Source organism: Gobius niger, assembly GCF_951799975.1.
Source record: "Gobius niger genome assembly, chromosome: 22".
Classification (NCBI taxonomy): Eukaryota; Metazoa; Chordata; class Actinopteri; order Gobiiformes; family Gobiidae; genus Gobius; species Gobius niger.
In genome coordinates this window covers 6204598-6231331 of record NC_136873.1, presented here as the reverse complement: position 1 = coordinate 6231331, position 26734 = coordinate 6204598, and the positions used below count along the sequence as shown (strand labels likewise).

Here is a 26734-nt window from a genome sequence, read left to right as displayed (position 1 = left end):
CCTATGTCAAAAATCCTGAACTATCCCTTTAAGAAACAGGCCACGGTTCTTCCAAACTGAGATATGTTCTTACCTGAGCTTAGACAAGTTGTACCTGTCTAGTCTTTGTGCCCGTGGAAGAGCTCGGTCGCTTCCAACTTCACCCCCGTTTGGAGCCATAGGAATACATCGGGAGAGGCTAAATGCTACAGCACATAGCCATTAGCATTCACTGTCATTTCCGGTGCTAATTGCTAAGTCGAACAACAACGTCCCTCATCCGTCGCGCTGTGTGGTTTTGTCGTCAAAATGTGGGAAAAACACTTGGAGAAAATAAAGCTATAATAAACGCAAACGAAGTAGCCGCATATTGGAGTGTGATGATGTGCCGTGTAAACAAGACCGATGTTTTATTACGCGCGTAAACCCCGCAGTGTGCGCAAGCTAATGACGAACACGCCGTTAGCATTTACTGGACGCTCTGATCCGCCTTTTCACGAGCACATTACGCCGCCTTCGCTAACAATGGAGCTAATGTGCGGCTTCTGGATCTGGCCTCGATTGTGCCGTGTTTTGGTCCAGTTGATTTTCCACATTAAAAAAAAGAGTCTTTGTCAGAAGGTTTTTATTTGGTGTGCGGCGGCTCCGGTGGTGGAGCGGGGGAATCTGCACCGCCACAAATCAAAACATTACATAATATCTAAAGAATCATTCACTATTTATTGTTTTCTGTCAGTTTTTCTTTACATTTTGAATCATATCATAGATCAAATGCCTGTTAAAGTACTCTAGAAATGTGAAAAATACTGTCAATTCCTTCAAATGTCTTAGCAGAGCAGCCTTTTAGGCCATAATCCTAAAAGAATACTCATCTATATGTAGAAAATACTTAAATCTACTTGAATTAAGAGATTAAATCTAAAGATTGAGTGGATTTGGTCTGGCCTTAGAGCAGATAAAACCTAATCTTTCCAATGGAACAAGCACAAGTTTTTTCTTAATTCAGATTATTTTGTATAATTTCAAGTGAAAAATAAATATTTTCTACAGTAAAAGTTAATTTGTTTGATTTCCAGTGGGATTTCTTTTTGTTCCATTGGCATTGGTGTTTTTATCTGATCTTAGATTAGTTCAAACCGGCTCAAATTTAACATAAAAAAAACTTTATTCAAGCGATTTTAAGGGGAGACACAACAGGCAAAACTCAATTTTTTCAGTTTTCAGGTTTTGGGCCAAATCTGTCTCTGAACATACAAGCTTTCACCCGGAAACAGAAAATATGCCTAATCTTCACAATAACATGTTTAAATATTGCGCTGATTCAATGTTCCCCCATAGACTTGTATGGGAGAATGCAATTTCAAGGGCCTTTTTCTCAAAACACATTTTTCTGTCATTGTGGCGACACTATGTCTACGTCAGTCGGACCTAAAGACTTCACATTTTCCAGCCTTGGACTGAACAATATTTGGAAGATTTTTTTTTGGAGGGATTTTTTATTATTTAATCCCTTAAGCCCCATTTATTGAGTTTTGAATGTCAAAAAATGAGGCAAAAATTAAATTTTTAAAATGTTTTCCACTAAAAAACAGCTTATTTCAAAACTAAACAAGAAATCCTAAATCCCCTCAGAGAAAGTCTTGGTAACTCATTTATCAATAAAATGAAACCATAAATTTGAATGTAGCTCTATCCATTATTCAGATTTCGTCGCCGAAAAGATGGGAAATTTGGGGCATTTTTAGGCATAAAACACCTCGTTCTTATATGAAAAGATAAAATGACAGAAAACTTGCAATGTATATTTTCTCACATTTATGCCACTGATCGACAGCAACAGCTTCAAATTGATATCTGCAATTTTTTTTTTTTTCCTATTCACCTGCAGTGTCTCGCCATAAGTAATTTATCTAATTTACGATGGACATTTTTCCAGTATATGATGTACAACACTGGCATATGTAGAAAGTGATGCTTTACTTCAATCGGAGGGTCCGGCCCTTGGTCTTTTGGCGATGAAGAAAACCGTCCCTCCACCGAGCAAACTTATCTATATGTTAAAGGAACCGGCCACCGTTTTACCATCCAGAGATATGTTCTTACCTGAGCTTAGACGAGCCGAAGATGTTGTTAGCGTTTAGCCTCTCCTCCTCTCGTCCACGTTTCCCCTATTTAAATACGTTTACGTGAGTGCCATGATCCAAGTATAGTTACACAAAATTCATGTTGATTTTCTAAGTGGATAAAAAAGCGGTATTATATTGTAAGGTGATTTCTATAAGAATTCTTTAAGAGTGAAGATATTACTGAACGGGTAGAGTAGAAGAGGCTAAATGTGCCCAGTCACAGAGCTTTTCACAGATTGTTAAAGTGTGGTCTCCAAGCTTTCCAACAATGTGTAACACGTGGAAATCTGATCATATTTGGAGACGTAGCTGCGATTTGAATTTAACAACTTCAAAAAGCTCAAAGGGCAGAAAAGGGCCTCTAAAGTTTTGGGCAGCTCTCACCTCTCTCTGCTGCTGCTCGATTGACTATAGGGCTCATTTACATCAGTGTTGATTTTGACAACATATTTTAATTTAGTTTTAAGTCATAGTCTTTTGACGAAAATGTAATTCGATTTTAGTCTAGTTTTAGTCAAAAAAATATCTTCGTCGACTAAAATTGCAAGTAAATTTAGTCGACTAAATTTAAGACGAATTTAGCCGACTTTGCATTGATAATATTGATTATAATCATATTTAATCTCCTCTGCTTCATGGAGCTGCTCCAACATGAACAAAGCTCAGAGCTGATCCTTTGGCCGAGAATTTACATGATCTGAGGCTCTTTCAGACGGTCAATAGAAGTTTGGATGATTTTAGTCTCTCCTTTTCATTTTTATTTAGTCTCATTTTAGTCAACGAAAATATCTGGACATTTTAGTCATAGTTTTAGTCTCATGAACAACTTTTAATTTAGTTTTTATTCCAATTTTAGTCGTCAAAAATATCACTTTGACTAAAATTAAGACTAAATATTTTAGTCGACGAAATTAACACTGATTTACATCTCATTTTGATAAGCCATACCCGCTCCCCCCGTAAAGCTGTAAAGCACAGGGGGGAGAAAAGGCAAAAAGCAAGAAAAATGTGCCATCAAAGAAAAAAAAATATATAAATAAATCTACAGCAACTAGCAACACAATGACAACTAGCAACATTATCCCAATACACACGCATGTGACCAGAGGGAAAGAAGAACACACACACGGTCATTAAGTAATCCACGCTACATGCTTCTGTCTTGAAACACGCTCTGAAGGGGTTGGCTCGCGAAACGTAGTGGTCAGCAGGGGGCGCTGTGCACGCTTACAGCCCGGGCATCATCAATCGCACTGGGAAAAACCTGACATGAGAAATGAATGCACCACAAAATGGCGAGTGCAAAAAAGTAGATGTCAAGTTAGCATTAGCCATTTTTGTGACCTTTTTGTTATGCTAATTCGATCGTTAGCAACATTGCGATGCTAATACACAGAGCTCTAGGCTAAACAGACTCTTGAAAAAAGGCTAATTCTTGGTTCTCTTGTTAAAACACACATATAACTTGCAGCTTTTGAAGGTGTAAATAAAGATGTAGAACGCGGAAGGTCAAGTTCTCACATGGAGCATTACGACTACTGACTATGCCTTCAAAACAAAGTTCAGAGGAATTATTATTACATATTTATAAGTAAATTATTATGAACCATTTCTAACCTTTTCATGGAGACACACTTTACACAGGGCAGAACAGTTAGTCCCTACATATACGAGCAGAGCCGTGGGAAGATGTTTTAGTAAGGGGGCGCTGAGGGACAAAATTTACCCCCAAAATACTTTTTCTGTGCATAAATCCTATTTATTAACCTCTTAACTCCCGCCTGAACCGAGAGCATTTTCTCCAGTTCAGCTTTACCCAAATCCTGTAGGCCAGTGTAACGCCTCATTTGAAAGACCTACAAAACTAAATGGATCTTTTTCCTCACGTCAGATTTTTTCATCACTTTTTTGTCGGGCAGTCGTCTCATTTTTGTCAATTTTTTGTCACTTTTTCGTCAAATTATTTGCACTTTTTTGTCAATTTCTTATCACTTTTTCGTCCATTTTTTCTAAATTTTTCGTCAAATTTTTCTCCCTTTTTTGTCCATTTTTGTCAATTTTTTGTCAAATTTTTGTCAAATTTTTGTCAAATTTTTGTCCATTTTTGTAATTTTTTTGTAATTTTTTTGTCACTTTTTCGTCAAATTATTTGCATTTTTTTGTCAAATTCTTATCACTTTTTCGTCCATTTTTTCTAAATTTTTCGTCAAATTTTTCTCCCTTTTTTGTCCATTTTTGTCAATTTTTTGTCAAATTTTTGTCAAATTTTTGTCAAATTTTTGTCCATTTTTGTAATTTTTTTGTAATTTTTTTGTCACTTTTTCGTCAAATTATTTGCATTTTTTTGTCAAATTCTTATCACTTTTCCCTCCATTTTTTCTCACTTTTTCGTCAAATTTTTCTCACTTTTTGGTAAATTTTTTGTCATTTTTTTGTCAATTTTTTGTCAATTTTTTGTCAATTTTTTGTCAATTTTTTGTCCATTTAGGTCATTTTTTTGTAATTATTTTGTCACTTTTTCGTCCATTTTTTCTCAATTTTTCGTCAAATTTTTCTCCCTTTTTTGTCCATTTTTTGTCCATTTTTGTACATTTTTTGTCACTTTTTCGTCAAGTTTTCTCACTTTTTTCACATTTTCATCCTTGTTTTTGTTTTGTTGCTATTTTCACACCTTTTTTCCAGAGGCTTTTGGACTGGGGGTAAAGCTGGAGAAAATGTGCTCGGTTCAGGTGGGAGTTAAGGGGTTAACATTGCCTGCAGTTCACAAACTATCCACCAGGGGGTGCTGCAGCGCCCTCAGCACCCTGTGTTCCCACGGCCTTGTATACGAGTGCAGTATTTGGGATCCTCCTCCTGACCTCTGCTCTGTTTGCTCGTCCTCAGATGGACTTAATCGCGGGCAGCTTCTACGACGGCTTCCTGCTGTACGCCATGGCCCTGCAGGAGACGCTGGCCGAAGGAGGGGCGCAGAACGACGGCATCAACATCACCATGAAGACGCAGAACCGCCGATTCTGGGGTGAGTCGCCAGCGCTCCCACCTCACACGGAGGAGGAGGGTATTTAAACTCCAACAGTGACAGAAAACTTGCTGAAAACAAGCTAAATAAACACCGCCCGCTAACTAGGACCAAGCTAATGCACGTTTACCGTCCCTCAAGAGTTTCATGAGCTGTTTCTCGCTTGATATTTGAGCTGGAGGCGGATTTATTATAGACACAGACGGCACCTCGTCATAGAAGGGGGCGTGGCTTCACCAAGGGGGAAAATAGAATCTTTAGAGAAACACAATTTCCACTCTTTTTAGCCATTTTCTGGTGGAATATCAACTTATTCATCACCTACAAATAAAGTCAAGTCTAAATCGGGCCCATAGGATGTTTATTCACAGCAGATTGTTCAGTAGTAGTGAAAAAACGGCAGTCATAGCAAGCGCTAGCTAGCGTTAGCATTAGCCCGATGCTAGCACGTAGCATCATGTTAGCATTCTCCGTATTTTTATGTATTTATGGGCTGTTGAACCACTTTGCTCCTCCCCATGTCTTTGTATCTTTAGAAAACTATATTCATAATTCAGCGTTTGTTAAAGTAGTTTTTGAATAATTAGAGAAAGTTTAGATTTTTTTTCCAAATTGTTTCCCCCCTTAACTGTTTTCAAACATGACCATATATGGGCGATTCCAGAGATGCCGTCTGTATCTATTGTCACTGCACTGGCCGCACAGGTGACGTCGTGGCTTCAATATACTATGTCTATGCTAGAGAATAATGACTTTTATGTTCCCGTACGGGGGAGACAAAGCCACCGCAGCCTCTTTTTTTATCCACGGCAAAAGCATTTTGCTGTTTTCAACTCATTTTGTAACTTTTTTGTCTTTTTTTATCCATTTTTTGTCATTTCTTTGTCATTTTTTTGTCACATTTTTTGTCATTTTTTGGGTCATTTTGTTGTCATTTTTTTAAAATATTTTTTTTGTCATTTCTTTTGTAATTTTTTGTCACATTTTTGTAATTTTTTGGTCACATTTCTTTTGTCATTTTTTGTCACATTTTTGTAATTTTTTTGTGTCGTTTTTTGTCCTTTTTTTGGTCTTTTTTTGTGTCATTTTTTTGTCATTTTTTTGTCTTTTTTGTCTTTTTTTGTCTTTTTTTGTCGCATTTTCGTCATTTTTTCGTCACTTATTTGTCAAAGTTTTCTCACTTTTTTGTCACATCTTCATCATTGTTTTCGTCTCACTTCTGTCGCTATTTTCACACCATTTTCCCAGAAGCTTTTGGACTGGGGTAAAGCCAAACTGGAGAAAATGTGCTCGGTTCAGGTGGGAGTTCAGGGGTTAAACGCTAACGCTCCTGTGTGTCAAATCCAAACCAGAAATCACAAATCTAATTGCAAACGCGATCGCAACGCTCACCGATATCATGCAGCCCACTCACATTCTTCAAGTGCATCGTCCGACAGCCAGTGTGAGCTAATTAGGCCACAGCTAATTGATTTCAAGTGCCTGTTGTTCCAAATCGCTGCTCGCCGTCAACACAATCCGCCGTGAAGTGAAGGACGACCATGGAGGAAACGCATTAGCTTCAGGTCAATGTATTATAGCAGTTAGATATAAAGTTAAACACAAAAAGGAAATACTTAAAGGGCCTATATCATGCTAAGAGCTGTCACGATAATTACTATATTCATATATTGTTCAATAAATAGCAGATAAACGATATATTTTTGGGCTCGATCTTTATCGTCTGTACATTTATTAGCGTTTCCCCCCAATTTTTTCTTTGTAAAACTTTGATTGGTGTTTAAGCTCTTCACTCCCACCTGAACGGATCCCATTTTCTCCAGTCTGGCTTTACCCTAATCGAAAAGCTTCTTGAGAAAAGAGCACCAAAACAACCACAAAAAAATGAGAAGAAAACAAGGATGTAAACTCAACAAAAAAGTGACGAAAACTCTGCAAAAATGTGACAAAAATTCAACCAAAAAGTGACAAAAACTCAAAAGAAATTGACAAAAATTAAAAAAAAACTCGACAAAAATGTGACAAAAATTCAACAAAAATGTGACAAAAATAAAAAAAAAATGTGACAAAAACTCAACAAAAATGTGAAAAAAATTCAACTAAAAAGTGACAAAAACTCAACAAAAAAATTACAAAAATGTGACAAAAGCTCAACAAAAAAATTACAAAAACTCAACAAAAATGTGACAAAAAAAATAAAAAATAAAACATAAAAAAGCAACAACACAGCAACAGCGCGAGGAAAAAGAACAGTTTTGTGGGTCTTAGCTTTCAAATGAGGTGTTACACAGGCGGGTGGTAAGAGGTTAAGAATGTGATGATGCACTTTTAGAACACAGGTGTACTGTCATTTCTATGCCTGACAGTTGACAGTATCCAGTATCGTTAGAGCCAATAACATCGTTTATCGCGATACTTTCCTGCCTCAATGTATCAAACTTCAAATTTGTTATCGTGACAGGCCTAATCATGCTTTTTAACACCTACCAAAGTCAACTACAGGAACATATGGTGAATACTTCATATTAAAGGGACTATACAGAGTTTAAAAATGTTCAAATGTTCCAGCCATGTCCTAATGTGTAGAATGAATCCAGACATATTCACCACAACCGCCTCTAAAATCCTGCACTGTCACTAAAAAAGCTGTTTATTCGGGTCTGAATTGCCGTCAAGCACGAGCTTAATATAGAAGCTGCAGTTACACGTATGACCTGAGGTGGCAGTAGTGAGTATAAAATGGCAAACTTGCATCTAGCCCCTTTAAAGGGACTATACAGAGTTTAAAAATGTTAAAATTAAGTATTTTCCTCCCGCTACATGTCCCAACAATGTCCTAATGTGTAGAATGAGCCCAGACATGTTCACCTGCACAAGCTTAATATGGAAGCTGCAGTTACACGTATGACCTGAGGCGGCAGTAGTGAGTATAAAATGGCGAACTTGCATCTAGCCCCTTTAAGTAAAATGTAAAATTAAGCCTGAAGTTGAGACACTCGGTTCCGCTGAAGCTCCGCCCCTTTCATATTGTTCATTTCTCATTCTGGTCCGTCCTAAAACAGGTGAAAAAATACTTCTATAGCAGGAATGTTACAGACCCGGTCAACCTTCAGTTCAAGAAGAAACTGTGCAGTCTCTCTGAGGTCCAAGAAATAATCTCCAGGAGAATAACATCCACAGGAGACAATAAATAAAATCAATTTGTCAGTTCTCGGCTGGTCTCTATAGAGCTCGTTTGGCACCACTGGCACCGAAGACCTTGAATATGAATTAAACCGTCGCTGTGGTCTCCGTCGACATTGACAGATTCCTCAGATAATCTTATGAAACCACTCGCAGCTCTAATCTCCTACCTTTCACAGTTGCTATGGCTTCAGCTTGTGCCACATGTCGCTCGTGCTGCCTTTAATACAGCGTTTGGAATGAATGGTGGAACGTTATTGGCCAAATGTTTCCTCTACGAAAAACCAAGGCTAAAACTAGGGCTGCTCGATTATTGAAAAAATAATAAACACGATTATTTTTGTCATAATTGAAATCACGATTATTCAAACGATTATTTGTTGCCTTTAAAAAAAATCCATCGAAAAAGTGAAAAAAATCCAGCAAAAGTGAAAAAAATCTGGCAAAAAAAAGACAAAAATCCGGCAAAAAATGACAAAAATCCAGCAAAAAAATGACAAAAATCCGGCAAAAAAGACAAAAAATCATCAAAAAAATGACAAAAATCCAGAAAAAAAAGAAAAAAAACCATCAAAAAAAGAAAAAAATCCATCAAAAAAATGACAAAAATCCAGCAAAAAAGTGACGAAAATCCATCCAAAAAGACAAAAATCCAGCAGAAAAAAGACAAAAATCCAGCAAAAAAAGACAAAAATCCATCAAAAAAGTGACAAAAATCCATCAAAAAAAGACAAAAATCCAGCAGAAAAAAGACAAAAATCCATCAAAAAAATGACAAAAATCCAGCAAAAAAAGAAAAAAATCCAGCAAAAAAAAGAAAAAAATCCATCAAAAAAGTGACAAAAATCCATCAAAAAAAGACAAAAATCCAGCAGAAAAAAGACAAAAATACATCAAAAAAGTGACAAAAATCCATCAAAAAAGTGACAAAAATCCATCAAAAAAGTGACAAAAATCCATCAAAAAAGTGACAAAAATCCATCAAAAAAGTGACAAAAATCCATCAAAAAAAAGACAAAAATCCATCAAAAAAGTGACAAAAATCCAGCAAAAAAAGACAAAAATCCATCAAAAAAGTGACAAAAATCCATCAAAAAAAGACAAAAATCCAGCAGAAAAAAGACAAAAATCCATCAAAAAAAATGACAAAAATCCATCAAAAAAAGACAAAAATCCATCAAAAAAGTGACAAAAATCCATCAAAAAAGTGACAAAAATCCATCAAAAAAGTGACAAAAATCCATCAAAAAAGTGACAAAAATCCATCAAAAAAGTGACAAAAATCCATCAAAAAAGTGACAAAAATCCATCAAAAAAGTGACAAAAATCCATCAAAAAAGTGACAAAAATCCATCAAAAAAAGACAAAAATCCATAAAAAAAAAGACAAAAATCCATCAAAAAAAAGACAAAAATCCATCAAAAAATGGCAAAAATCCATCCAAAAAGTGACAAAAATCCATCAAAAAAGTGACAAAAATCCATCAAAAAAAGACAAAAATCCATCAAAAAAAGACAAAAATCCATCAAAAAAAGACAAAAATCCATCAAAAAAAGACAAAAATCCATCAAAAAAAGACAAAAAATGACAAAAAATGACAAAAATTCATCAAAAAAAAGACAAAAATCCATCAAAAAAGTGACAAAAATCCATAAAAAACAAAACAAAAATCCATCAAAAAAAAAAAGACAAAAATCCATCAAAAAAAGACAAAAATCCATCAAAAAAAAGACAAAAATCCATCAAAAAAAGACAAAAATCCATTAAAAAAAAGACAAAAATCCATTAAAAAAAAGACAAAAATCCATTAAAAAAAGTGACAAAAATCCAGCAAAAAAAAAGACAAAAAATCATCAAAAAAGTGACAAAAATCCAGCAAAAAAAGACACAAATCCATCAAAAAAGTGACAAAAATCCATCAAAAAAGTGACAAAAATCCTAAAATAAAAAATTAGAAAAAAAAAAATGAAAAAAAAAAATGAAAAAAAAAAAATATATATATCATAATCGATTTTTTGCGATTATGCTAATTGTGTAATCGTTTACTGTTGTAATCGAAATCGTAATCAAATTTCGATTAATTGCACAGCCCTAGCTAAAACCATCACTTTACTTCTTTAATCTCTTAACCCTCACTTTAACCAAACCCCCTTTTCCCTGTTCAGGTGTGACCGGCCTTGTGACGACCGATGAGAAGAACGCCCGGGACATTGACGTGGATCTGTGGTCGATGACCAATCAGGAGACAGGAGAGTACGGGGTGAGTCCACTTTCTACTTTTCACCACTTGTTTTACTTTTCTGTCAGGCCAGTGTGGTTCTGTTCATACCTGGAGTCCGACTTCAGCGCCAGTGTTTACTAGGGCTTTACTAGGGGGCGGTATCGAAAACTTTTTTTTTCTCCCTATTCTTTTGCTATTCTTCGATACTTTTTCTCCCCAGACGTCAATAAATGGTCCACAGTGAGTCTAAAAGCCAGGACTGAGCCAGGACTAAACCAGGACTTACAGAAAATGTGTTAAAAGCCAGGACAATAACAAACTAGACTCTTAGATAACCGGACCGGAGTCACCAATACACACTAATAGAATCACGAAGAAGAAGCTAACATGCTAACGGGCAAAGCTAACTGCGGGCTAGCGTCACTTTAAACAGTATTTACAGCCAAGTTTGAGTGAAAAATAATATTTCCATTGTATAATTGGATGTGCAATATCCCTCTGTCCCTTTGTCTTTTCTGTCAGCGTAGTATTTACTCTCCAAGACAATTAATAAGTTAAAAAATCGCAACTTGCTACAACACCTGCAGTTCCGCTTATGGCCTCAAGGGCAAGAGTTATTTATTGCTTTAACCCCTTAACTCCCACCTGAACCGAGCACATTTTCTCCAGTTTGGCTTTACCCCAGTCCAAAAGCTTCTGGAAAAAAGGTGAGAAAATAGCAACAAAACTGAGACGAAGACAATGATGGAAATGTGACAAAAAAGTGACGAAAAATTGATGAAAAAGTGGCAAAAATGTCACAAAAATGTCACAAGAAATGGACAAAAATTTGACAAAAAATGACAAAAAAATGACAAAAATTTGATAAAAAAATTGACAAAAAATGACAAAAATTTGATTAAAAAATTTCCAAAAAAATGACAAAAATGTGACAAAATGTGACAAAAATGTGATAAAAATTTGACAAAAAAATGACAAAAATGTGACAAAAATTGATTAAAAAAATGACGAAAAAATGATAAAAATGTGACAAAAAAATGACAAAAATTTGATTAAAAAATGACAAAAATGTGACAAAAAATGACAAAAAAATGACAAAAATGTGACAAAAAATGACAAAAAAATGACAAAAATGTTATTGAAAAAATGACAAAATGTGACAAAAACAAAAAAATGAAGGAAAGACAATCTGATGACTTGAGGAAAAAGATCCTCTCGGTTCAGGCGGGAGTTAAGAGGTTAAGTGATAATTCAGGTGACGCTGCTGCAGCCTGTTTTCTTTCTGTTGTGCCGTTTTTGGACTTTCTCCTGAACGACACTTTTTATACACATTATTTTAAATCAAAATCACAAAGGTATCGAAAAGCAGGTACTGTTAGAGTACAAGTAACAGAAAAAAACAAACTGTACCCAGCCCTAATCCTGATGATTTTTGTCTCTGTCCTGGTCGGTAATGTAGTTTTGGTCGGATACAGCAGCTTTGAGTTTGAGAAAAAAGTGTTGTTTTCGTCTCACACTATCACACTTTTCCGACTCGACAACTAGAGCTCAGTAACTCGGGGAAGAAAAACACGATTCCCTCGACCCGCGCCCCGACTTCTGCTCGCGTGGAGTAAATATTCTCTGTCTCCTGATATCATGCAGCGTTTTCATGTTGTGCCAAAGAAGCAGAAGTAGGTTATCTTCACTTCTGCTGGAGCTGTCCTCCATGTTTAATGGGTCACTTCAGCCCAGAGAAACGGTCACTACGGCAACAGAGTCACAAACCCTAGAAAAAAAATAGCTTAATCGAGAAAAAAAACGGAGAAATACTGTTAATACACCCAAATTAGGTCATATCATGTACAACTCCGGCATTTGTAGAAAGTGCACTGTAAAAATAATAATAACCTTAAGGCGAGACACGGCAGGTGAAAGTATTGATTTTTCACGCAGTGGTCGAAGTGGAGATTTGTATCTATTTTCCTCCCTTTACATCTTAGTTTTCATGTCAGATATAAAAATGATGATGTTTATTTTATGATGTTTTGTCTGCGAGGCGGAGCTAACCAGGAAGTAGCTGCTGCGCCGCGTAGAAAGTCCGTCTTTCCCGCGGGTTTTCATTCATAAATATCGACAGATTTGACATCCACGTGTCCTGCTAAGGGGCCCCGTGATGACGCTTTCACCCAAATATGGTGTTTTTCCTCCTACGAGACGCTGGAGCGGAAAAGTGGAAGAACGGGCCGAGCATGCGCACTCGCTACAAAACTTCAGGGCTGGTTTTCTCTGAATGAGAGAAGCCGCACTCGGGCAGAGCCTGAGCCCTTATAGAAGCTCCCACAGACTCCAAACTTTACAGGCTGAGACCTGACAATGTTTTGAAGGTTTTTTCAGAAGGATTTTTTAATATCTAATTCCTAGCCTGATTTATTCAACTTTGAAACAAAAAAAAACAGGCGGAATTTGAGTTTTTACAGATTTTTTCACTGATGATTAGTTTATTGAAAAACTAAACAAAATATCCAAAATCCCCTCAGAAAAAATCTTAGTTACCAATATGTTTTTATTTTATTTATATGTTTATTTGATAGGGACAGAACAAGAAGCATTGTTACAATAACCGATGCCATGCTCATAGGCCGTATAGCTAAAAGCTAGTTCGCAGACCTGGTCCCTAAGACATAAAATATTAACATTTACATAAATCATTACAAATAATACAGTACAAAATTACATTACAAATAATACAATTTAGAAAAAGTTTGCAATAAAATATTATAAACTTCTGTTGTGTCCACAAGTTTGATTCAGTTTGAGCCACTGTTTAACTTTATTTTTAAACTCGCTCAGGTCTGTTAAAGTTTTCAGATCAGCAGGTAAAGTGTTCCAGATCTGTGGCCTTTGTACCGCGAACGCTGTCTGTCCAAGAGCTGTTTTGCATTTGGCTGGTCTGCAGTCTCCACTGACAGCGCCCCTTGTGACGATCCCGTGAGCTGCACATGTTTCAATCATTCCTGCAGCGATATCGGGAGCGAGGTTTTTGACACATTTAAAAACAAATTTAACAAAAGAGTATTTCTTAAAATTTTCAAAACTTAAAAGATTATGCTTCTCTTGAATTCTGCAATAGTGCCACATCATGGGCTTTTTGTCAAGCACTTTCAAAGCTTGTTTGTACAGAGAGATCACACCTTTCATAGTGGACTGGTTAGCTTGGCCCCACACAGTGAGACAGTATGAAAAATGAGACAGGATCATTGCGTGAAAGTACAACTTGGCTGCACTGATTGACAGGCAAGATCTTATTAAACGAAAACAATTCAAATTAATCCTAATAGTCTTAGTTATTTTCTTTACATGAGCTCCGAATTTAAGATGGGAGTCTACAACTACTCCAAGATATTTGAATTCATCTACTCTTTCAATACTTTTGTTAGTTTTCAGACAATAAAATAAAACCATAACATTTAATCTGGCTCAATTCATTATTTTGATTTCGTTGCCCAAAATATAGGCAATTTTGGCCATTTTAATGCTCAAAATGCCTTATTTTTTTGTGAAAACATAAAATGACAGAAATACATTTTTTTCTCATATTTATATCTGTGATGTTCAGCAAAAGTTTCAAATTGAGATCTCTACATTTTTTTTTTTTCCCTATTCACCTGCAGTGTCTCGCCTTAAGGAAGTAATGACAGAAACCTACTTGAATTAAGAGATTCAATCTAAAGTTTGAGTAGATTTGGTCTGGTCTTTTATCAGATAAAACATCTTAGATTTTTTTAAAATTGTTTTCCCCCTTAACTGTTTTCAAACATGACCATATATGGGCGATTCCAGAGATGCCGTCTGTATCTAGACATATTATACTCCGTGATCTTGCTACTTCTCAGTTGTTATTACCATCCTCAGTACAATATTCATTTGTGTACAACATACATTTTTTTCTTTTATAATTTTCTTTTCATTTTTCTTTTCTTTTTTTTTAAGCGAACAAGCCATTTTAAATCAGAGCATTTTCTAATGGCTGCTACATTAAATTAATTAAATGAATTCTAAATTACTAAAGAAGCGTTTTTATTTTTCTCCAATAAAAAAACACCGCAATAAATGAAAACTTGTATTTTATGTTTCACAGTGTGGCTTTAAAGTGCATATGACACATTAGACACAATCTTTGCTAAAAAAAAATGGTAACACGATTATATTTAAGATTTTGCTAAAGATTGTGCCCAGCTTTCTTTAGTTTGTCCATTTTTGTGATGTTTATAGTTTCACTTCCTTATTGGACACTGACAGGAAGTGACATAGATACAGACGGCATCTCGTCATAGAAGGGGGCGTGGCTTCACTGAGGGGGAAAATAGAATCTTTTGGGAAACACATTTTTTCTCTCTTTTTAGCCATTTTCTGGTGGAATATGAACTTATTTATCACATAAATAAAGTCAAGTGTAAATCGGGCCCATATGGATATTTTCTCACAGCAGATTGTTCAGTAGAAGCGAAAAAACGGCTGTTGTAGCTAGCGCTAGCTAACCGTTAGCATTAGCCCGATGCTAACATGAAACATTCTGCTAGCATTCTCCGTTATTTATGTATTTATGGGCTGTTGAACCACTTTGCTCCTCCCCATGTCTTTGTATCTTTATTTAGTAGAAAAATATATTCATTTTTCAAAATTGTTTTCCCCCTTAACTGTTTGTAAACAATTTAAAACTGTTGCCGTGCCAACCATGTTCAGTCAATGGGAAATGAGTCAAACTGCTGTGGAATATTACCTTCTTCTGTGCCACTTCTTTAAAAAATCATATTAAAAAAAAAATTCTGCCCAACATTTCTTTATTAAAATTGCTGCTTCACTGAAATAAAATGATAATTATGATGTTTTCCTTCTAAATAAGCTACATTTTCAGGAGCATTAAAACCTGTCATATGCACTTTAAACTGCCAGCCTCCCACTGGGACAGGGCCGTGTTTACGTGCCCCACAGCGGGACGGGTCAACATAAGGGGGTTGTCCGGACAGAGAAGGGCCCGAAATAAAGTCCGTGTCCTGGGTCAGGTTTCACGGATTCACTCACATTCTCACAGTCAGGCTTTATTGATCCGCCAGAGAAATGACTCCACAGCAAAGGTGGAGAGGGTTTAAAGGGATATTTCAGGATTTTTGACATAGGGCCTGATTTCCTAGTTATCCAGAGTGGTGTTGATTTCTGGACAGACATTTGTATGGTTAGTCTGGTGTTATAAGTGATTTGCCTCAGGTGCTCTGTGGAGCGGGTCAGACTGTTGTTAACCCCTTAACTCCCACCTGAACCGAGCACATTTTCTCCAGTTTGGCTTTACCCCAGTCCAAAAGCTTCTGGAAAAAAGGTGTGAAAATAGCGACAAAACTGAGACGAAAACAATGATGGAAATGTGACGAAAATGTGACGAAAAAGTGATGAAACAGTGGCAAAAATGTCACAAATGTCACAAGAAATTGACAAAAAATTGATGAAAAAAAACATGATAAAAATTCGACAAAAATTCGACAAAAAAATTGCTAAAATGTAACACAAAAATGACCAAAATGTGATAAAAAATTGACGAAAAAATGACAAAAATGTGACAAAAAAAATGACAAAAAAATGACAAAAATGTGATAAAAAATTCACAAAAACATGAAAAAAATGACAACAAACTGAAAAAAAATGTGACAAAAATGTGATAAAAATTCGACAAAAGAATAGCAAAAATGTGACAAAAAACTACCACAATTTGTTAAAAAATTGATGAAAAAATGAAAAAAATGTGACAAAAAAATGACAAAAATATGATAAAAAATTCACCAAAAAATGAAAAAAAAAAATTGACAACAAAATGAAAAAAAATGTGACAAAAATGTGATAAAAAATGGACGAAAAAATGACAAAAAAGTTAAAAAAAAAATGAGTTGAATTCCCAACAAAAAAATGATGAAAAAAAATCTGATGACGTGAGGAAAAAGATCCTCTCGGTTCAGGTGGGAGTTAAGAGGTTAATGCAGGCTACTAGTTACCATAGACATGCGCTAGCCTAGCACTAGCCTAGCACCACTAACCTCTTCAACATAAGGACTGCATGAATTAAAAAAAAAAAAAAAAGTCTCCAGAAAGCAACAACCACCGGGCTAACAAAGAAATGAGGCCAAGTGTGAAAAATCCTGAAGTATAATATAAATATGTGTGTTAAAATCCTCGGTTGTTGTTCGTTGTTTGTTGCAGTTAGTGGCGTACTACAACGGCTCCACCAAAGAGATCGTGTGGTCGCAGACGGAGAGGATCCAGTGGGCCAGCGGGACGCCTCCTCTGGACAACCCCCCCTGTGTGTTCTCCTCCGACGACCCCTCCTGCAATGACGGTACACAACAACACGTTTATGAATAACAAACGCTTAAAACTAGGGGGCGTGGCCTAGCGAAGGGAAGGAAGTCAGTTAAATGGTCTATATCTGCAAGTTGTCATTTTTATACTCACTACTGCCACCTCAGGTCTTACGTGTAACTGCACTTTCTATATTAAGCTTGTGTATTATTATTATTACAGTGGAAGTGCCGATCTGTGGCAAAAAGAGGCAAAAGTGGGCGGGGCAGAACGAGGTGAATAAAGTTCAGGATTGTGATGGATAGATACAGACGGCATCGTGTCATAGAAGGGGGCGTGGCTAAATCTAAATGTATTTATTACAAAAAAGTCGAAGTCAAGTCTAAATCGGGCCCATATGGATGTTTATTCACAGCAGATTGTTCAGTAGAAGTGAAAAAACGGCAGCTGTAGCGAGCGCTAGCATCATGTAGCATCATGTTAGCATTCTCCATTATTTATGTATTTATAGCCTGTTGAACCACTTTGCTCCTCCCCATGTCTTTGTTTCTTTATTTAGTAGAATACTATGTTTATAATTCAGCATTTGTTAAAGTAGTTTTTGAATAATTAGAGGAAGTATTGATTTTTCTCCAAATTGTTTTCAAACATGACCATATATAGGCGATTCCAGAGATGCCGTCTCTATAGATACAGACGGCATCAGTTACATGCACGGGGGAATAGCTTACAATGCACATGCTTTTGAAAATATGACGCATTTATATGGATAACATCTGCTGGAGTGAAACAGCAAATTATATATTATTTTTATTTGCATTTTTAAGCTACAGAAAGTGACATATAGATACAGACGGCATCTCGTCATAGAAGGGGGCGTGGCTTCGCCGAGGGGGAAAATAGAATCTTTAGAGAAACACCATTTTTCACTCTTTTTTGCCATTTTCTGGTGGAATATGAACTTATTTATTACATATAAATAAAGTCAAGTGTAAATCAGGCCCATATGGATATTTTCTCACAGCAGATTGTTCAGTAGAAGTGAAAAAAAGGCAGTTGTAGCTAGCGCTAGCTAACCGTTAGCATTAGCCCGATGCTAACATGTAGCATCAAGTTAGCATTCTCCGTTATTTATGTATTTATGGGCTGTTGAGCCACTTTGCTCCTCTCCATGTCTCTTTATCTTTATTTAGTAGAAAACTATATTCATAATTCAGTGTTTGTTAAAGTAGTTTTTGAATAATTAGAGAAATTTTTCATTTTTTCAAAATTGTTTTCCCCCTTAACTGTTTTAAAAAATGACCGTATATGGGCGATTCCAGAGATGCCGTCTGTATCTATCCATCCATTTTCTTCCACTTTTCCGTTGCCGGATCTTTGGGGCAGCTGTTGGAGTTGCCCAAATCACATTGCACCAGCCCCTTATGGGTCCACAGAAGGACGGCCTCACGATTAACCGGGCCTGTTGGTCTCTCATAGGCGGCTTCTGAACCGCTCTTTGTCTGACCCGTCACCTAGGACCTGTTTGCCCTGGGAGACCCTACCGGGGGCACCAAGCCCCCGACAACAGAGCTCCAGGATCATAACGGGTGCTCAAACCCCTCCACCACGTTAAGGTGGCGGCTCCAGGAGGGGTTGTTGATGGATTGTTTATGGAAAGTGGTTGAAATGAACTCCAATGTAATGAATTCACCAGGATGTACTTTGATCTATGACTTGGCTTCACCGTTCATTTGTCCGGAGAGAATCTGGACAGAACGTTCAGTGACGCAAACACGTCGGGGAAGCAGCACCGTCACGCCCGTAAACTCACAGAAATCCTCTCTCTGCCGCCTCAGGTCAGCTGCCCGTCCTGGGGATCGTGGCCGTGGGGTCCGGACTGGCGCTCATCATCTTCGGCATCTCCAGCTTCCTCATCTACAGGTGAGCTCGAACGCACCGCGGGCCAGACGGCGGCGGGGAGGGGGGGGTTCAGGGACTCGTGCTGCGGATTTTTGATTCTGCCATGAACAGTCAGCGGGCTCAGCATCATCGGTGTCTATCCACTTTTGGCATTGTTGGCATGTATTTTTACTGGATAATAATGATGATGTAATGAAACCACTTTGTACCTCGAGTCGTGTGGGAATCTGACATATTACTAGTGTTGTATTTAAAGAGGGGGTGTTATTTTCTTTTTAGCTACGACTTGTGTAATGCTGTTAATAGGAAAAACTGGCTCCTGTCCCCCGTTGGGTCCGATGACATCATCATATTCTAGAACCTGCAACCCAGCCAGAGTAATGAGCTGATTTGAAAGCTAAGACCTGATCGGAAAAACTGATCTAAGGTTTTCCCTTGTGTTGGTGCCGTGTTCTCGTCACTTATTTATGATATTTTTTTCGTATCTTTTTTTGGCACTTTCTAGTAATTTTTTTTATTTTTATTTTTTTTATCTTTTTGTTGCTTTTTTGTAATTTTTTGTTGTTTTTGTTGTGATTTTTTTGTTGCTTTTTTGTGATTTTTTGTGTGACTTTTTGTTGCTTTTTTGTAATTTCTTGTGTGACTTTTTTTGCATTTTTGAAAATTTTGTGTGACTTTTTCTCGCTTTTTTGTAATTTTTTTGTAGCGTTTTCTTGCTTTTTTGTAATTTTTTGTGTGAATTTTTGTTGCATTTTTGAATTTTTGTTGTTGTTTTTGTTGTAATTTTTTGTTGCTTTTTTGTGATTTTTTGTTTGACTTTTTTTGCATTTTAGAAACAAAATTGTTGTAATTTTTTGTTGCTTTTTTGTAATTTTTTGTGTGAATTTTTGTTGCATTTTTGAAACATTTTTGTGTGACTTTCTTGCTTTTTTTGTAATTTTTATGTTGTTTTTTTGTACTTTTTTTTGTACTTTTTGTTGTGTTTTTCAAGAAGCAATTAGATTTGATTGAGGCCGAACTGGAGAACTCGGTTCAGGTGGGGGCTAAGAGGTTAATGCTATACAAAAAAAAGTGCACATAAAGGTTTTCTCTATATTGTGTAAAACAAATATTTAAATACAATGTACATATCCAGTGATTCCCAAATAGATGATCTTGAGACAATATTTTTGACATTTCTGATACTGAATTTGATGTATTTGTGATAAGTACATTTTACATACTGTAAATCTGTAAACTCCTACAGTACCACAGTATCTTTTATCCATGGACATTTCTGACCTTCTTTTTTACACTACATTCAAATATCTTTAAATCATCGTCATGGCAACGTTCTGAATGTGCCGTCAGTATTTTCATCATTGTGGTAGCATTCGCCGCGGTAGCATTCGCCGCGGTGTTTACCTGCGTCTCCGCGGTAACGGCTCGGCGGGCGACATTGTTAAAGCGGCGCTGTGTTGATTTCTCACCGTCGCGCTAAACAAAACCCCCGCCGCGCCGCGGTCGCTCGGTCGCAATTAGCGGCTCATTAGCGGCTCATTAGCGGCTCGGAGGAAATGCCAGACGCTTGAATAATTGACGCGGGTCTCACGTCAGCGATGTTTACAAGTCAGGAGGACGTCAACAAAGTAAAGTTCAGAGGCTTTAAAGGGATATTTCAGGATTTTTGACATAGGGCCTCATTTCTTAGTTATCCAGAGTGTTGCTGATTTATGGAGATATTTTTTTGTTTGTAAATCATGCAGTTCTTATGTTTGAAGAGTTCCGTGGTGCTAGGCTAGTGTTAGGCTAGCGCATGTCTATGGTATCAGCTAGCCTGCATTAAAAACAGTCTGACCCGCTCCACAGAGCACCTGAGGCAAATCACTTATAACACCAGACTAACCATATAAATGTCTCCACCGCAGCTGTTTCCATAAACAGTTGAGCTGGTTGAGCTAGCTAGCTTTAGCTTCAGGTTAAACAGCGTCAAAGGTAAATAACTCCTGCCCCCGAGTGCCGCATATCGGTGTTTACTTCCAGGGAAAAGTGTTTCCGGGTTAGTCCTGTTGTGTTGTGATTCTGTGCTGATGTTGTGTCGTTGAGCCTGACTGAGATCCTCGTAATAGCTGCGGAGATAACACTTTTTAAAAAAAAAAATTGTATTTTTTTTGTCATTTTTTTTGTCATTTTTTGGTCGTTTTTTTGTCATTTTTTGGTGGTTTTTTTGTCATTTTTTGGTCGTTTTTTGTCATTTTTTTTGTCATTTTTAGTCGTTTTTTTTGTCATTTTTTGGTCGTTTTTTGTCATTTTTTTTTGTCATTTTTTGGTCGTTTTTTGTTATATTTTTTTGTCATTTTTTGGTCGTTTTTTGGTCATTTTTTTGTCATTTTTTTGTCATTTTTTGTCATTTTTTGTCATTTTTTTGTCATTTTTTTTTGTATTTTTTGTCATTTTTTGTTGTTTTTTTTGTATTTTTTGTCTCTTTTTTTGTCATTTTTTTGGTCATTTTTTTAGTAATTTTTTTGTATTTTTTGTCGTTTTTTTGTCATTTTTTTGTCATTTTTTTTGTCTTTTTTTCACATAAAAGTTCCAGGTTAGTCCTGTTGTGTTGTGATTCTGGCTAATAACCCACACAAAATAGTCCCGTAGTCTGGCATATTTAGTGACTTTAGTAAATGAAAAAAACATGTATCATAAATGTTACGTTTGTGGGACCCTGGTATAAGCGGATTAAACAACTCGGAGCCTTAGTGCGTTAGACGGTTTTAATGTTCTTGACTCCGCGTCGTGCATTATAACCGTCTAATGCACGGCACCGAGTTGTTTAATCCTTACGAGTGCCGCGCTGTTTTGGGGATTTAGCCAACAATCCAGAGACTCTGAGCTCTCCGTAGGTGAAAACCGTTTCATTCTACGTGCTTTGGTTCCTGAGAAGCTAAGCAGAGGCTAGTTTTGAAACACTCTCCTTTCTGATTTGCTCCTCTCTCCTCCTCACTCCCCTCTTCACAGGCACTAACGTTGTGGGAAGAGGTAAAAGCCTAAATATCTCTGTTTCAAGTCCATTTTCAAGGACAACACAGCCTGGTTCTCGGATTGAAGACTTTAACAGGATGTTTCTCAGCAAAAAAACAAAAATGTGACAAAAATTCAACAAAAATGTGACACAAATTTGACAAAAATGTGACAAAAATGTGACAAAAATTTGACAAAAATGTGACAAAAATGTGACAAAAATGTGACAAAAATTCGACAAAAATGTGACAAAAATTCGACAAAAATGTGACAAAAATGTGACAAAAATGTGACAAAAATGTGACAAAAATTCAACAAAAATGTGACAAAAATTCAACAAAAATGTGACAAAAATGTGACAAAAATGTGACAAAAAAAATGACAAAAGATTGATTAAAAATTGACGAAATAATGACAAAAGTGACAAAATGTGACAAAAAATGACAAAAATGTGACAAAAAATAGACGAAACAATGACAAAAATGTGACAAAATGTGATAAAAAAGTGACAAAAATGTAACAAAAATTTACATTAAATTGATGAAAAAATGACAAAATAATGACAAAAATTGATTAAAAAAATTGATTAAAAATTGACGAAAAAATGACTAAAATGTGACAAAATGTGACAAAAAAATTACAAAAATGTAACAAAAAATGTACGAAAAAATGACAAAAAAATGACAAAATTGTCACAAAAAATGACAAAAATGTGACAAAAATGTGACAAAAAATGGATTAAAAATTGACGAAAAAATGAGAAAAAAGTGACAAAAAATGACAAAAATGTGATAAAAAAGTGACAAAAATGTAACAAAAAATTATCGAAAAAATGACCAAAAAAATGTGTAACCATTTAAAAACTCAGAGAAACGTTAAAATCTCAGCTGTTTCGATTTTTCCATGTGAAGCCGCTCTGCTTTGTCGAACGTCAACTAAAAAAAGAAAGAAAAGAAACGCAATAACACATGAAATGTCCAGATCGTGACTGTTTACACGTTTTTGATCCTCATCTATGTCAGTTCTGTTCATCAGTTTATGACCCTCACTGTGTTGAAGGACGTGTGTGGTTTTTCCGAGCTTTCGAAGTCTCACTGAACACCTTTGTGGGCTGTAATGACCAGCAGTCCTATGGTGTGCAGCGCCGTTGACCTCTGACCCCCTGTGATCCTACAGCTCCACAGTGTGACCCAGCTCTTTGTTCCCCTGATGCGCATGAAAGGGCTCGGCCGTTGTTAGCGCCGGGCAGGGTTCCAGCTCCCGCTCTCGGTCGCCCGTCCCGTTAAAGCAATTACTCCGTGTGCCGTGAGGTCACTCGGATACAGCGTGGCGTGGGTGGGAATGGGAAGTTTAAGTAAGTGGTTTATTTGCCGAGCGCCGTCCTCGGAGATCAGCTCTCAAGGCGCTTAAGGCAAAAATAAGTTTCATCTCTAGTTGCAGTTGGAATGTGTTTGCACAATAAAACAAAATTCACAATTGGGGTTTTATGCTGCGTTCAGGTGGTCCCGAAGAACTGGAGAAAGCTTTTTTCCCATTTCCTAGTTCCGAGGTTTCAGCTGATTTGTTTAATTGATTGACTGTGGAATTCTTCCGCAGTCAATTATTGGTTTTCATGTTCTTTATTATTATTCCTCTTCCATCTTTTTCCCGATTTTCTAGAGCTTTTAGCACCTTCATGCTTTGTGCAATTTATGCAAGTTATGCATCAAAACGTTCCGCATGTTGAGGAGAAGGTGCTATTACTTTTGGGACTTCTGCAATTTACGGTTTTTCCGCAATCGGCCAAAATGTCGGAGATTTTTCCCATTGACTTATAATGGGGCTGCCGCAAATCCATGCTTTTCTGCACTTTTTTCTGCATTTTATGCAATTTCTGCACTTTGTGCATGTTCAGCTTCTGCAACTTGTGGGTTTTGAGAAAAAATTGGCTTCTGCAGTTTTCCAGTTTTTTTATACGGGAGTTTGAAATTTTTGCATTGGTTTGTATTGGGGAATCCAGCCAATGGGGAAACTCCAGGCCTTTCAGCCGTTTGTGCAGCTTCTGCCAATCAAGCACTGAGGCCATTTCAACAGTTTGACCAGTTTATGCATTTTAAAGCGTTTATGCAATTTACATAATTTATGCAAATTAACCCATTCATGCATTTTACCACTTTATGCAGTTTATGCAACATGACATTTTATGCATTTTACCAGTTTATGCAAATTAGTTTATGCAAATTAGATTAGGCAAATTAGATTAGGCAAATTAATCAATTTATGCAATTTGAAGAGTTTATGCAATTTGAAGAGTTTATGCAATTTCTGCATTCGCTTCCCGCAATTCCGCAGTCAATCGCAATGGCGCAGCATTTCTAGTTATCGTTTGATATGAGCTTTTGAAGTGAACAATACTTTTATTAGTTCAATGATTGAATGAGGAGCCCATGAATACGACAAATACCATGTGAGAACTGCCCTCTCATGGCTAAAAAGTAATTAGAGTTTGAGAATTTATAATACAGTCACTTTCCAAATATCAAGGGAATACATCCAAGTATCAATCACTACATTTTAGCTCCATATTGCACAACATTATGCCATATTGATAATAGTGTAATACAGTACTCTGATTAGACAAAGCAACTGTGGTGTGTGTCAAAGTCGAGGTTCCCGTCATGCTGATCAGCGGATCATTCCCTGGTGTGTTATTCGCGGAGACGTCGGCTCCTCCGGTGTGAGAATCTTTGGTTTATTTGACGCTGTTCGCTGCAGTTTCTCGTGGCACTGACCTCCTTGGCGCCACTCACGGTGCTCCGAGCCGACCCACTTACAAAAACAGACCAGGAAGCTAACGTTAGCTTCATGCTACATATGCTTTAGCTGCAAGTGCTGTTTTTTTTTGCTTCTACTGGACAATTTGCTTTGAAAAAAACATCCATCTGGACCCAATTTCGACTTGACTTTCTTGGTGTGTGATAAATGTTTATAAAAATGTGCTGAGAGGTTTTTCTTGTCCCTCGGCTGTGCCTCTGTAATGTCGCTGAGGGGCAGTCTGTGAAAGAGGGTTAGTGCGAGATCGTCTGCTCCGGAGGGACGGTCTGCTGTGATTTTGTATAGATCTATGAGTTGGTTTGTCTAAAAATACAAATAACCAAAAGTCCAAAAGCTTCTGGAAAAAAGGTGGGAAAATAGCAACAAAACTGAGACGAAAACAATGATGGAAATTTGACAAAAAAGTGAGAAAACATTGATGAAAAAGTGGCAAAAATGTCACAAGAAAATGACAAAAATGTGACAAAATGTGACAAAACATTTACAAAAATGTGACAAAATGTGACAAAAAATTGATTAAAGATTGACGAAAAAAAATGACAAAAATGTGACAAAAATGTGATAAAAAAGTGACAAAAATGTAACAAAAAATTGACATTAAATTGATGAAAAAATGACAAAAATGTGACAAATAATTGATTAAAAATGGTCGAAAAAAAGACAAAAAATTGATAAAAAAAAGTGACAAAAATGTAACAAAAAATGACAAAAATGTGACAAAAAATGACAAAAATATGATAAAAAAGTTTAAAAAAATGTAACAAAAAATTGACATTAAATTGATGAAAAAATGACAAAAATGTGATAAAAAAGTGACAAAAATGTGATAAAAAAGTGACAAAAAATGTGACAAAAAATGACAAAAAATGTGACAAAAAAGTGACAAAAATGTAACAAAAAATTGATGAAAAAATGACAAAAATGTGATAAAAAAAGTGACAAAAATGTAACAAAAAATGTACAAAAAATTGACAAAATGTGACAAAAAAATGACAAAAATGTGATAAAAAATGACAAAAAAGATACAAAAATGAGTTGAATACCCAACAAAAAAATGTGATGACGTGAGGAAAAGGATCCTCTCGGTTCAGGCGGGAGTTAAGAGGTTAACCATCTCCCTGGCCCTAACCTTCATTTGTGTCCTGATATCTCACGTTTTCACAGCAGACTGTCCCTCCGGAGCAGACGATCTCGCCCTAACCGTGAAAGAGCTGCTCTTCTGTAGAAATGCTCAAACGTTCACGTGTCCGCCTGCTACAGAACACTGTGTACATTAAACTCTGCATGTAATGATGCCAATGACTTGTGTTCACATGTGTCCTGGTTCAGGCTCTCATTACCCCAAACTCAATCCTAACTGTTTGACCTATGACCCCGAACGACCCCACAGCCAGTGGGCGGGCTCAGGCGGCAGAGGAGCAGCGGTCGCGTTCCGCCCGAGGTAAACGCTCAGTCTGATCCTTCATTAGATGCAGAGTTTAGCGGTGCCGCCCACGTCACTCACACGCTCTCTGTGTCTTACAGTGCGCTCTTCAGCAAACTGGACCCTCTGCCTCACTAGGCTCACGGACACGCCGCCGGTGAGTTCCACTGCCGTTACTATGTATGTTCTGTCCCAGCGCAGAAAACAGGCCACCGTTTTTATACACTGAGATATGTTCTTACCTGAGCTTAGACGAGTTCTTTAGGACCTGTCTGATCTTCCCCCGTGCCTTCAGTCACGGCGTTAGCATTTAGCCTCTCCCTCTCTCCTCTATAGCTCCAAAACAGGTGAAGATAGAAGCTACCAAGCTCTTCCACGTTTTCCCTATTTAAATATGGTTACGTGAAGTGTTCCACTACAAAGTATAATTACCCCCCCCCCCCCCCCCCCCCCCGTATGTATTGGCCTGTTTTGACAAATTTGACCAAAAATGACAAAAATGTGATAAAAAATTTGACACAAAAATGACAAAAAAATGACAAAAAAATGTGTCAAAAAATGACAAAAAAGTGACGAAAAATGGATGAAAAATGTGACAAAATGTGACAAAAAAATGAAAAAAAAAGGACAAAAAAAATTTGACAAAAATGTGATAAAAAATTACAAAAAAATGATCAAAATGTGACAAAAAATTGATGAAAAAAGTCCAAAAATGTGATAGAAATTTGACATAAAAATGACAAAAA

The 26734-nt window shown here is 36.7% G+C and overlaps 1 protein-coding gene across 1 annotated transcript in view; it reads left to right on the top strand.

Moving 5' to 3' along the window:
- Positions 1 to 26734, top strand: part of npr2 (natriuretic peptide receptor 2) — a 149470-nt gene that overhangs the window by 35087 nt on the left and 87649 nt on the right. Inside the window, exons 4-7 of the mRNA XM_079581235.1 lie at positions 4989 to 5124; positions 10473 to 10567; positions 16757 to 16892; positions 18694 to 18778. Coding sequence (XP_079437361.1) covers positions 4989 to 5124; positions 10473 to 10567; positions 16757 to 16892; positions 18694 to 18778 — 452 coding nt within the window. The remainder of the gene's footprint in view (positions 1 to 4988; positions 5125 to 10472; positions 10568 to 16756; positions 16893 to 18693; positions 18779 to 26734) is intronic.